The sequence below is a fragment of the Hemibagrus wyckioides genome, linkage group LG04 (assembly GCF_019097595.1).
Source record: "Hemibagrus wyckioides isolate EC202008001 linkage group LG04, SWU_Hwy_1.0, whole genome shotgun sequence".
NCBI classification, from domain to species: domain Eukaryota; kingdom Metazoa; phylum Chordata; class Actinopteri; order Siluriformes; family Bagridae; genus Hemibagrus; species Hemibagrus wyckioides.
Genome location: NC_080713.1, coordinates 22,206,199 through 22,219,765, shown reverse-complemented (window position 1 = coordinate 22,219,765; position 13,567 = coordinate 22,206,199). Strand labels below are relative to the sequence as shown.

At 39.1% G+C, this 13,567-nt stretch overlaps 1 protein-coding gene across 7 annotated transcripts in view; it reads right to left on the bottom strand.

The window, feature by feature from the left end:
* Window positions 1-13,567, bottom strand: part of tbxas1 (thromboxane A synthase 1 (platelet)) — a 66,783-nt gene that overhangs the window by 32,516 nt on the left and 20,700 nt on the right. For 5 of the 7 annotated variants that reach the window (XM_058387008.1, XM_058387007.1, XM_058387012.1 and 2 more), the window contains 3 exons: window positions 12,453-12,546; window positions 4,459-4,511; window positions 1,375-1,471 (listed from right to left, as the gene is read on the bottom strand). In XM_058387008.1, the coding sequence (XP_058242991.1) occupies window positions 1,375-1,471; window positions 4,459-4,511; window positions 12,453-12,546 (244 nt within the window). Of the gene's footprint in view, window positions 1-1,374; window positions 1,472-4,458; window positions 4,512-12,452; window positions 12,547-13,567 lie in introns of those variants that run through there. The other 2 variants (XM_058387013.1, XM_058387014.1) reach the window with 2 other exon arrangements.

Genomic DNA, 13,567 nt, shown 5'->3' with positions numbered 1-13,567 from the left:
TGATTCAGCATTCCTTCAGTAAGCTAGCTGCTGAAGCTAATTAGACCGGTGTACTTTTCTTAGATCATTTATTTACGACAGCAGTTTCACCTACAGTTTGCGATTTTATTAAGTTAAATTTCATTATTGTTCAGCAAACAATTAGCTTTTTTTTTTTTCACAAATTGCTGCTAGTTAGCAAAAACAGTTGCGCTAATGGAAGGTGGCCACTCTGTGTCTTCTCACTTGGGTAAGAGATGAATGAAAGAGATTCTATAATGTTTTGTATTTATGAATGGACTGTTATTTTTTTACTAGGTAGATTCTAAGGGACTTTTATTTTAAGTGTAATTATTATTAATATTAATTTCTATTAAATTTTTGTGGAATTAGGGAGAGAAGAGAAAATAAAGTCTATGAATGAAGAGCTCATCATGATGTCCATGTTTTATTATTGTTATTAAGCCCCCTGAACACCCACAACACCTCAACTTGCCTGAATACTAACCTTCTGTTTCTGAGCAGTGAAAAGGTTTCTCTCCATCGTTAAGTTGGTTGTTGGAGACAAATAGATTTTTAAATGTGTTTCAGGATGATAATCATTTAGATAAGCCGGCTAAGAAGTTTTTTTTTTTTTTTGACTCAACAACAACAACATCTGTCCACATTACTTTTAATTTTAGCTTTTTAGTTTTAGTTTAATTTTAATATCATCCTAAAACGAAAACTGCTGGTTTCATTTCGAGTAAAACATTTCTGGAGTACTTAAGGTGATAGCCGGTGTAAATTATAAACAGAAAAACAGCACAAAAAATTAGCTAGGACAAATTGTGATTTGCTATCATTTGATATCAAAAAGCTCTGAATTTGCATCTAAAGCAATGAAACATTTATATTATAATAGACTGAACACTTCTGTAATATAGTATAAACAGCACCGCCAGGAACCTACTGTTTATTTACAGCAGCATGCTATGCTATATAATCACTACAGTATGAATTACAGAAGATTTCATAGGTTTTTTATTTACATTCATCTTTATTACCGCCTGTATATTACTGCAAACGTGTGTAATAATCTGGAGTAGATTGGACAAAGCTAGTGAAAAAGATGCAGAAGGAGGCTTGCTTAAAGCTCTACATACTTAGACTTTATTATAAAGTTACCTGAAAGTCACAATTATTTCCCCTGTTGATGAGCAGGTGTGAGAAGGTGTTAGTTTCATGATGATATATACTATATAATAATTAATAAATACAATATATTTGAAATATATTTCCTAGTAGCTTGACGTTGATGCTCATTGTGCCATTTTGTACCGATGCAGAATACGATTGTAAGTGTGCATGTGTGTGTGTGTGTAAATATGCCATCAGTAAGTATGTCACGCTCACCATTCTGTTTGGGAAGTTATGAAACTCCTTCACCATAACCTGTCTGAGCATGTCTGGGTCAGCTATCACCACCACTGGAAGTCTGGCTAGATAATAACTAGAAACAGAACAAAACACACACACACACACACACACACACACACACAGTAAATAAATAAATAACAAACAGGGTGCTGTTCATGACAATCACAGCAAAATAACAAGCATTTTTTGAAACACACACACACACACTCCCATTACTGAAACAGGCCAGTAATGACTTCAGACATGTCCCACACACACCCCATGTCAGGAAGCTCACAGTTCCTTATTTTTATTGATTATGCTGTAATAAAGCATACGTTTATGTTGGCATGCATAGGCATGTGCTGGGGTTTGCTTTCCTCTCCAAACAGGAATCGGTTACACAGAATAATAGTATATAATTAAACATTGTTATTAAGCAGTGTTAGAAACAAAACTTTTACAAGAAAAAAGTAAAACAATTTAATGCTCTAGTCCAGAGATTTCCCATGTTGTACAAGGAGGAGGCGGAGGAGGAGGAGGAAGAGGAGGCTGTGGATTAGACCATTAGCAAAACAAGCATTTATTTCACTTATTAAAGAAATACTCCAGTGTTTTAAAAACTTCTACTAGATCTGTAGTGTTCAGACGATGTCCACTGAAGCACACCAAAGAGAGTGACTTACATAACACATTTTCCAGCTCTATCTTTGAACACATTCTGGACGTAGAGCCTAATTTGCAAACAACTTTGACTAAAGGATGTTTTGCATAAACCTTTATTAACTGCCATGGAAACTGCCATTAGATTTCCATTATATACGTGTTTGTCGGCTTTTCGGGGAATTTTTTGGCCTGCTTTAATCACACCTGCTCTCACCAAACTCTTCAATAGGAACACCTGAACACCTGCACATTACCTAATCAGACAATCATGTACAAGCAGAACAATGTCTAATACACAGATACAGATCGAGAGCTTGAATTTAAGTTCGCATTAAACATCAGAATGGGGAAATGTGATTTCAGTGACTCTGACTGTACCATGCTTGTTGATGTCAAATGGGCTGGTGTGTGGATTTCTTTAGAGTTGACACAGAATTGTGCAGAAAAAAAACATCCTGTGAGTGCAATTCTTGGGCAGAACCTCCTTGTTGATGAGAGAACTGGCAGAAACTGGTTTTGAACAGACTAGAAGGCTACGGTGACTCAAAATAAGCACTCATTACAAGCACGGTGAGCTGAAAAGCATTAAAGATACTGAGCTGTGTCTGTATGATATTATGCAAAGTGCTGCTGCCTCACTGATGACTGGCTAATTGGATAAATGGCACAAATGAGTACAAGTGTTCCTATTAAAGTGGCTGGTGTGTCTAGGCAGTAGATAGTGATTAAATAGAAATATTTGCCCTTTGAGGAGGGGAGAACAAATGCTAAATGTTCCTTAATAACTGTAAAATATGTAATATACATATTATATATATATATATATATATATATATATATATATATAAAGTTGACATTATTTATAAGCCTACTAGTTTTCTTTCATTATTGATGCTTGGATTAAACCCAAAATATAGTAGATTGCATATAGTAGCTAAATTTAAAAACCACAACCCCTCAGACCCCTGAGTGTTCCCGGACCCCAATATGAGAGCCACAGCTTTAGAGATCCTGAATTTCTTGGGAACCCAGACGTTCAGTGTATATGCCATGGCATAGTAATCCCTTTAACCATGTAATTTGTGGCAATCCTTTCCTTCACACTGGGACAGGAAGCCTTTTAAAAAAATAAAAAATAAATAAATAATATATATATATATGTGTGTGTGTGTGTGTGTGTGTGTGTGTGTGTGTGTGTGTAGTCTATGGTATGAAGCCAGACACTTAAACATGAAAATATAAACCTGCATTCAGCACGAGACGAGTTGTTCTGCTGAAGTGCTGAATTTTTTAAGAGATGCAGAAGTGTTTTATTAACTTCAGCTTTTCTGAGCATTGATGAGAGCGATGCTCACGTGTGAGGGCATTACTGATATATATTTCAGAGTGTTTGATTTTGAGAAACACTCTCTGCCTGTTGGATTAATCTGACTGAAAGCTATAGTAATGTCTCCTGACGTATATCCCTGCATTTCCGACTCAGTGCCCTGTTTTCTGCTCCGGGCACTAAATCTAAATCCACCCCCACCCCACCCCACCCCATACACACACAGGCACCCCTCCCTTCCAGTTCCTCCACACGGCTCACATTGAAGACAGGAAGCCTGGTGCCTCCTTCTCTTCTTTGATCTCTTCGGAGCAGGCGGTGGTATCAAACACACGCTAATCTCACTGCCCATCTCACTGCACTGAACTAAATCAAAACACGCTAAAAGCCCTGTGTGTTGCTCTCACTCCTTGAGTATGAAAGAGTCCAGCAGGGGACATAAAGGCACGTGTGTTACACACAGGCACGTAACTGTTCTCGTAAAGTTAAGCTGGCGTACCTGCCGTTCTTTCAAATCTGCACAAATAAATATGTTGATTTAACTCGTAAAACTAGAGAAAGAGGACGTTTAATAATGAATGAAGGTCTATGTGGGGGGAAGGACAGATGAAAGAAGGGATGGAAGTGGAAGTGAGGCCATCCGTATGAAAAAGCCTTGCCACGTTCTGCTCAGCCGCCTGAGGCTTTAGAGAAAAAGTGCTGCTGTGGCTTTAAAGCTCTAAGAAAGGGAGCAGTTGGGAGAAAATGGGCCACTTGCCTAAAGCTAAGTTTGTTGGTTATTGTAGCATTAGGTTTCTGTGAGGAAAGCAGGAGAGAAAAATCATTTGAAGACACAAAACATGAAACAGCACAGTGAGGATTGACTGATCGATTGATACACATGTCAGGGGTCATTTTTGCTTTCACATTGCACATGTTTTCATCACAAACCTATACATTATAGGTATAATTTTTATGCCAATCTGTATTAAAAAGCCTATCTTTTGGCTTTCATCAAATGCCTTATCATCAAAACGGGATGATTTCTACAAGAAGAAGAAGAAGAAGAAGAAGAAGAAGAAGGTGTCAATTGCTTGTAGCTGACATACCCACATACTCGGCCGTACTGGTTGATCAGGTCCTTCTGAGCTTTGAAAAAATCCTACAAGCAAGCAGAAGGATGTCAGTTACAGTATGTAAGCTGCTAAAGACACACACACACACACACACACACACACGTCACTTTTTTTTTTAAATGTAAGGAATGTCATATGATCATGTATAATCACTAAGAAGAAATGCAATTGGACTGATGAAGCTTTGTGCTCTGTTAGTGTCTGTGTGTTGTTTTGGATCCAACTCAGCTCCATTTTTTATACTGGTATGACACTTGACTGACAGTTTAATAAATCTAACATCACAACCCTTTAAAAAAAAAAAAAAAAAATCAAGCTCACTGTGTGTGTGTGTGTGTCCTCAGTCACCTTCTGAATTCTTGTGCTGCTTGTTAACAAAAGGTTTTTTAATTTAAGATCCACTATGCATAATGTTTAATATGTAGTAATAAAAGATCCATCCACTTTGTGTTGGTGGTTCGAAACCATAGTGTGGTAACAGTTATCGATGATCATTTAGCATTACAAACACGCAGAGCTTAGAGAGAGAATAGAGGAAAACAAATGAGAGGTTGGAAAAAAAAAAAAAAAGCAAAAAGAAAGACCACATGAAAAAGGAGAGAAAAAGAGAGCGAGATAAAGAGACAGAGTTGAACATGAACTCCTTTTGTTCTCGGTTCTCAGTGGGTGGCCACTTTTTTGCAAGGGGGGGGAGAGAGAGAGAGAGAGAGAGAGTGCATTCAGATTCCTATATGTCTCTCATGTTGCCATGTCGTTTAGTCTGCGTGTATTAATTGCCTGTCACGACATGACTGACATTGCTTACTTCTCTCCACCAAGGTCAACCTGTACTCTTTGCAGATTTCATCATTGCATGACGGCTTGTTGGAAAACTGCAAACTAAATGAAATAGGAGGTGATTTTATCAGAAAGAAAGAAAGAAAGAAAGAAAGAAAGAAAGAAAGAAAGAAAGAAAGAAAGAAAGAAAGAAAGAAAGAAAGAAAGAAAGAAAGAAAGAAAGAAAGAAAGAAAGAAAGAAAGAAAGGAAAAACACAATATATTGCATCATTTCATGTTATATAGTTTTGTTAAGAATGTCTCAAGAATACAGTAAAAAGATTTAACTTCACATCGTAATTACAAAATGTATATAATTTTCGGATTTTATAAATATAAAAAATATAAAATAAAATTTTAAAAATCGGAACAAAATTTTGTAAAACGTTCTTGTACAAAATTGTAACATGAAATCAGCTTCCTCCAGTCGGCTTGGTTTACTGAAAAATCCATTTCATAATGCGTTTTTAAAAATGCATTAAAAAGAACTGTCACATCATTTATTATGACATCATGATACATCTCCATAACAGCCCAATCCTAATACGAAGCATGTGATACTAATTTCTCTAAATGGAAATGATGATCTGTTATATGACCCCTTAAAACATGCTTCATCCCTATTTATACACGCTCTCAGCCCCAAGGGTGAAACTATAAAGCTAACAACACCTGACGCTGCAAAATGTCTAGGCTATTTAAACATCTATAAAGCCACATTAAAGGGTCGTGTGTCCTAAACGGATGTGACAGGCGTTAGCTGAGCCGTCTGATGCGCAGGATTGTGAATAAAGCTGATCAGAGGCTGGAAAATGAAGAGCTTCGTTCAGCCACTAGGGGACAGTACAGACAGAGAAGGACTTGTAGTTCAGCTGCAGCTGATTTGTGGTGAGGGATAGACCGAGAGTGCAGCAGTGACACATCTTGGCATTTCCTTCCTCTGAAATAATAAAGCAGTCCCTCAGTAGAATTGTAAATATTCACTTCCATAGCTATTCTGAGACAGTGTTCATTTGAGGTTAAATTTCAGGCAAGGAATAAAATCCATTTTGGGGGGAAAAAAACTCAATTAAAATTAATAAATTAATAAATAAATAAATAAAGAGTAAAACAAATGCACACAGATTCACACACAGTCCTGATTTTGTATGCATGGCAGCTTGTGACTCTGCCATCTCCGAGCTAATGAAGGAGCCGAACTGCGCTGGCTCCATGCCCTCTGCCCTCCCCTTTTCTACCCAGAGATGCTAGCCAGTGCCATTCCCTGGTGGGCATTAGGCAGTGATGTGTGTGTGAGTCCATTCCTCAGTGAGCATTAAGCAGTGGGGTGTGCCCTTTTGTCCTGATCTCGTCTCTCCGAGGCTTTTATTACTGTTCCGTCATTCGGAAGAGACAAGGATCTGTGCATTGGTGCGTGTGTTGTATACGTCTCTGGGTGTCTGATGCACATGTGCGAAATATGTATATGTGCATATGTTCGTAGGCATATACATGCACGTATGTTTGTGTGGGTGTGAGTGTGAGCTAGACACAGAACAGAAGACAGTGCAGCATGGCTAAACTCAAATGAATGGCTCGCTCGCTGCAGTCTGCCAAAGGCCTAATTGAGGATTCATCACAGATGGGTAAGATCAATAAAGCCGGCCTGACTGAAGCAGACAGGCCACGTTGGAAAGTTGGTCCTATCGGAATTTTCTTAATCCAAAAAGATTAGCCACGTTCACTTGTTTTGCTGGCACGACTGTTTGTCCTTGATCTTTGAAGAGAAAAAAAAAAGGAAAGAAAAAGGTTTTCTCATATTTTTGGCAGTCTCACTTATAGCTTCTCACGTGTCTAAGTGGCACACAGTGTGTGAGGACTGTGACAGCTCCTGTGCACAGACCTCAATTAAACCTGGAAGACAAAAGAAAGTGCGCTGGAGTGAGAGTAATGTGGATGTGCATTGTGTACATTCGAGAGAGAGAGAGCGAGAGAGAATGGATGATGTTTGGAGCTTTAAATGGACCTAATATCACCTTCATGAGTATTATATTTCATAATGGGGCGCATTTTGCTAATGTGCTGTTGTCAGTTGTCGTGTGTGTGTGTGTGTGTGTGTGTGTGCATATGAGGGAGTTTGAGAGAAAGAGAAAGAGAGAAAGGAATCGTACTAAAATGAAAATGAAAGACATGTCAATAACTCTTTTTTCCCCCCTTCTGTTTTCTCCTCACACTGTTATCTCTGTTTGCTTCACACAAATCTGTTTTCACTTTCACTGACACTCCGTCATTTAAAAAAGAATGATTCATTTTACATAAATCACATGGTTTCCTTCTGGGATTGAATCGAACTCTACAATAGCATGAATAATCACTTCCTAAAAAATAATATTTGCATAAATACTTTTTTTTTTTTTTTTTTACACTAGCTGTATTACTTTCAATGGAACACTCTTTCTATCTGAAGGACAATTCACACTCCATAGAGATCAATCTGCACTAAAAAAAAAAAAATCTGCTTGGTGAAAAATATTCCAAATTGTAAATCTACAGCTATGTTGCTCAGCGCTCATTACACCAACGCAGGTAACCAGAAGAATTTGGCATGTAAATAGCAAATGGACATGGTTGAGATTTTCCCTAGGATACCCTCTCAGCTGAACACAAGCCCCTCTGCAACACAAATGGACTATCCACACAAAAAAAAAGAACAAATTCCAACATCTTTAGTATTCAGGACAGCTCACTGCTGTTCTATGTGCGCTACTAAAAACCCCAGGAGGTGGTCCAACATCTTATTGGATCGAGTGTCATTCATGCCAGCAACGGTTCCATGTGTTGTGCCCGAGCGTAGCAAATAATCAGTTTAAAGAAGCACAAAGCCCTGAGTGACTGTGGTGTTTGTGTGAAGAATACATCCGTTGATAACAAACAGTACCCACTTTAAACGGAAGAAATAATATCTTATTTATTTTTTAGCACTAATTACCAGACGAAGCTCGAGTAAACACAACTATGCAAAATATTACAAATTATTACATAGCTGAAAAGTGTAATAAAATATAGGGGTGGGCTTAGAAAACCCCATCGGATGTGGCTGTGGTTAGAAATATACAAAAATGACCAACTTTACTTGGATATATCTGCTTAGAAAACGTAAATACAAACAAATTTAAGGTTGTTATATTAAAATTCAACCATTTGAAGGGTTTTGACAGGCTGCTACATGTAACACTGTGATGTATATAGCAGACGAGCCTTAGCCTAGATCTCCCAGTCCACATGACCATGGAGAGGTGTTGAAGAGCCGAATGACTCTGGGAACAAAGGATCTCCTAAGTCTGTCCGTTGAGCAGCTTTGCGACAGAAGTCTTCCACTGAACACACTCCTCTGTTTGCAGAAAACTATGTGCAGTGGGTGGTCGGGGTTGGCCATGATGGACAGCATTTTGTTTAGAGTCCTCCTCTCCACCACTTCCTCGAGAGAGTCCAGCTCCACATCAAGCTCTCCTGACCACCTTGTCCAATCGCGTGACATCCCTGCTTTTCAGGCTACCTCCCCAACACACCACCGCATAGAAAAGCACACTGGCGGTGACTGATTGATAAAACATCAGCAGGAGCTTTTTGCAGATGTTGAAGGATCCTAGTCTCCTCAGGAAGAACAGCCGGCTTTGACCTTTCTTATACAGATAGTCAGTGTTCACTGACCAGTCCAGCTTGTCATCCAGCTGTAGCCCCAGGTATCTGTATGACCTGACCCTCTCAACATCCACTCCCTCGATGGAGACAGGAAACAGGGGAGGAAACAGGAGAGGCCCTGACCGACGAAAGTCAATCTCCTTGGTTTTTGTGATGTTCATTTGTAGCTGGTTTAGACTGCACCACGCCACAAAGTCCTTGACCAGGATTCAGTATTCGCCCTCCTGTCCATCCCTAATACACCCCACAATAGCAGTGTCATCTGAGAACTTCTGCATGTGGCATGACTTCAAGTTGTAAGTTGTGACATCTTCTGTGTTTTATTTATATGTATACCATTTATTTATTATTATTTCACTGGTATTAAATATACTGACAGTTTCATTGCTATACCTTGCATTCGCCTGTCTCTATATTCATGTGCCATAAAGCTGATCTTCTAGAAAGCGGATTTATTTGAAGCTCTTCCCATCAGGGCAATGACTGGAATTTTGTATAAATGAAGAAAAAAGGTACATTGTTGTACATATGTGATTTAACATCCCTGTCAACTATAGGTTGTACATTAGAAATTGAAGCCGTAGAAGCCACACATACATTACAGCACAGTGGAATTCCTTTCTTCATGTATCCCAGCTGAGGAAGTTGGGGTCAGAGTACAGGGAAATGAAAATGAAATGAAAAAAGGGGCAGCTATGATACAGCGTCCCAGGAGCAGGGAGGGTTAAGAGCTTTGCTCAATTGTGCAACAGTGGAGCTTGGTAGTGCTGGGGCTTGAACCCCCATCCTCTGATCAATAACCCAGAGCCTTAACCAATATGATGTGTGATTAGGGATCTAAATCTACAGATTTCTGTAAAGCTGCTTTGTGAGAATGTCTATAGTTAAAAGCTGCGTAAATAAAAATGAACTGAATGAAAAAAAATTACTATTTTGTTATTATTCTGTACTTTCTTCCTCCCTAAAGTATCATCACTTGATGCTGAAGGTTGGTTTTTGGCCTGGCTTGCTGCTGATACTTAGGACACACACACACACACACACACACACACGCAGTTTCCTTTTCATATATGCTAGATTTGGCTTTAAAGAAGGCCCATAGAACTAGGTCAAAGATTTCTGCTATAATGACACTGGGTTAAAGTTTGTCGGTATGTGGTCATACTGCACACACACACACACACACACACACACACACACAAGCAACAATTATGCAAGACATAAGGTCCTTGCATATTCATTTCTTGCTTCACCTTGAGAAATCTCATTTGTAAAAACAAAAGAAGGAGAAACATGAACCGAAAGTGACAGGAGGAAGCAGCGATGGACTGATTTAAAGATGCAGACAGACAGATAGACAAATAGATCAGCCTGAAAAGCTGAATCTGATGACCCTCCTTAAAGCCAAGTCCTGTCTCATTGTTCAGCCTGAATCAGATTTTATGGCTTCAGTGAATCCGGATTAGTTTTAGACCCTTATTTATTGTATAATCCTTGTTTTTCCACAAACAGACATTTTGACATACATTATTCACCTACAGCACGACTCTTCTCAGAATCAACAGAGAGATTTTTTGGAAAAATAAAATGAAGCATGATGAGACAGGCTTTGTGAAAAACGGAGCGATAGTAAGGTAGAGAGTGCCATAAACGACAGGTCATCCAGTCCAGCATGGCTACCTGACAGGAAAATATTGATGTGTGAATGTAATCAGGGCTGCAGCAGGAAAGCACAGATTCATCCATAACTCCTGCACATCAACGTAATCCAAACTGTTCGAAAGCAAGGCCTGGGGTTTGACGTATAAGATTCGACTGCTATTGTATAATTAGCTGAAAACGTCCAAACTACACCACCAGGGTGTTAAAGAAAGAAACGTTAGCTCAGTCGGAAACATGTTCAAGATATTTATGTGCAAGTTTTATTACAGCCATGAATCTAGCTTACATCTGCATGTACACGTCTTGCATCATAAGAGCAGATAGTACTGAAGCCTTCCCCCTTTATATTATTCAATTCATCATCTTTTAATATCAGATATCAGTGTGAAAATGCACGCATGACAGCGGTGATCATCCATGTGGCTCCGACACACTGAGACCCCGAATCAATTTCTATGCACACAGTCCTGACGTAAAAGTGTACAGGAAGAGCATAAATCTCAAAATATTAATGGACTAATATTAAATACAGACACTTCTTTTAGATATTCCACCTAAACCGGGCCATTTGCATAGTAATGAATTTAGGAATCACATAACACTCTAAATCATTACTTTTGAGTAATGAAGTGCAGTTAATTTGAGATTTGAGAAACCTGATCAGGCAATTTGGTGATGTCTGGGGTCCAAGCACTGTTTGACACTGCAAATAGGCAGCGGAATAATTTCAGAATTACGAGGAAGGAGACCAATTCAATTCAGAATGCTATTGTAATGAATTTCTAACAGCTGCTTTCCAGACAGATTTCTTTTTTAGCATGCCCCAGTTGGCAAAGCAGATACACAAATGCAGTTATTATGTTTAGTGATGACTGGGTTTGGACTGTTGTGGGTCACTGTGAGTTCTAAAAATTCCCGATTGCAGGCAGGATTTAGAAATACACTTCTGTCGGCCATGCTGTGTCTTTTGACACCGCTGTTTCTCATCAGGATTTAGCCCCACTGAGGCTGCTTCAAACTAAATCCCTCACACTTCCTCAATCTGCTTGTATGTACAAAGTAGTCGTACGGTTTGGTAAGAATGAACTTTACGAAGAATCCTCGACATACACTACCGCTCAAAAGTTTGGGATTACTTGTGTATTTCAGCTTGATTTCAGCTACGGAGGAAGACTCCATCAAGCCAATCCATCTTGTAGGAGATGCTCCAGGTAGCATGGGGTGAAATCTCATCAGATTATTTTGAAAAATTGACAGCTAGAATGCCCCGGCTGTAATTGCTGCAAAATGATGAAGGCAAAGTTTGAAGAAAACATTCATCACTTCCATCAAAATCATTATTTGTAACTCTGACATGTCAACATGTCCTGTTCTTTTGCTATATTTTCTATTTTCAAAAAAACCCTAAAAAATCATGGAGGGATGATGATGATGGATGTTTAGGAAGTGGTGTACAAATGATAAAATACACATTAACACAAACGTATCAATAAAAGCATTCATTCCACTTTATTTTTATGATTAATAAGTTAGTAGTATAATTGAACTGTCCGAGAAATGTGGAATTTTTTTTGGGGCCACCCACTCTGTTCTAGGGCAGGAGAAAAGAGGGGGGGGGGAAATCAAAACAAAAACAGCGGGGTGCCGACAATACACACTCGAAGTCTTAATAGACACCATTTTCATTATAATGTCTTATGCCTCATTAAGACAAAAGGCATTTTTACAGTGTGGATCACTAAAAAAAGATGCGGTGCTCAGCTGTCACATGCTAACTTCCTTCTGCAAAACATAGAAGGCAGACTCACGTGTCGAAACAGCATCAAGTTTCCGATGAAGGGAGTCGGTTTGGGATGTCGGATGCCACATCGCTGCAATACCGAATACGGAGAGATGGAATACCTGTAACAGACGTGAAGTGAAATGTGCTGTACGTTATTTAAATACAAAGAGACCAGTATAAGGAAAGACACTATGAGAAAAAATATGAAGAACTGAAGCGACCAAACAAAGAAAAAACAGCAATCCAAATGAGGAAAACAAGCTTGCTTTATTTGTGCACCACGAGCCAAATTAGAGCGATGAATCAACGTTACAGCAGATATAACAGACCCTAATTGCATAGATGTTCTGTTTTAAAACACTTCAGCATCATAATGACACATAAAGGGTCTGTGAGCACAGAGGAGCGCTGCATTTACTCTATGTGAACAGAAAGAGTGCTTTATGCACGAGCACTGCCTCTGCTAACATAACCGCTTCAACATTTTAACAGATATAGCAGACGACAGATCAAGCTCCAGATGAGTCTTCGTTAAGCAAATCAGCCAAGTTAACTTCAAATGTAGCACATCAGTACTTACAGTGCTTTACGTAATAATTCAATGACTACAGAAATACATCGAGAAGCCCTGTTGATCAGACGAGCACCAAATTTTTTACTGTAATCAAAAAAAAAAATCCCATCAATCTCTCTCTCAATCTCCACCTCCACAGGAGTTCATTACCATTTTAATTGCCAGATTTGGCTGAGGAGGTTTTATCTGTGCTGTAGAAAAGCTGAAACAGTAGCTCATTTTATGACACCTCGTTAATTACTCTGCGGCACAAGGCATCATAACAGACTACCCCGCTAACGAATCCGGATGAATCACCGGTTCGCGCTGCCTATGTTTGGACCCATTTTCACAGACAGATTCGACGTCAACTGCCAGACACCGCCAGATATCCCGCAGACAGACAGACAGACAGACAGTCCAGACATCCATTCAGCTTGTAATTACTTTTGGGCTAATGCAGGATTTCTATGAATCTGAGGTGTGTATGCCTGGAGTTTGACAAGTAGTCGGATGAGATGCAGCAGAGACGAGAGGACATTGCTGGCACTCATGAAGGTTTGGGGTATGAAATTTTTTGGAGAACA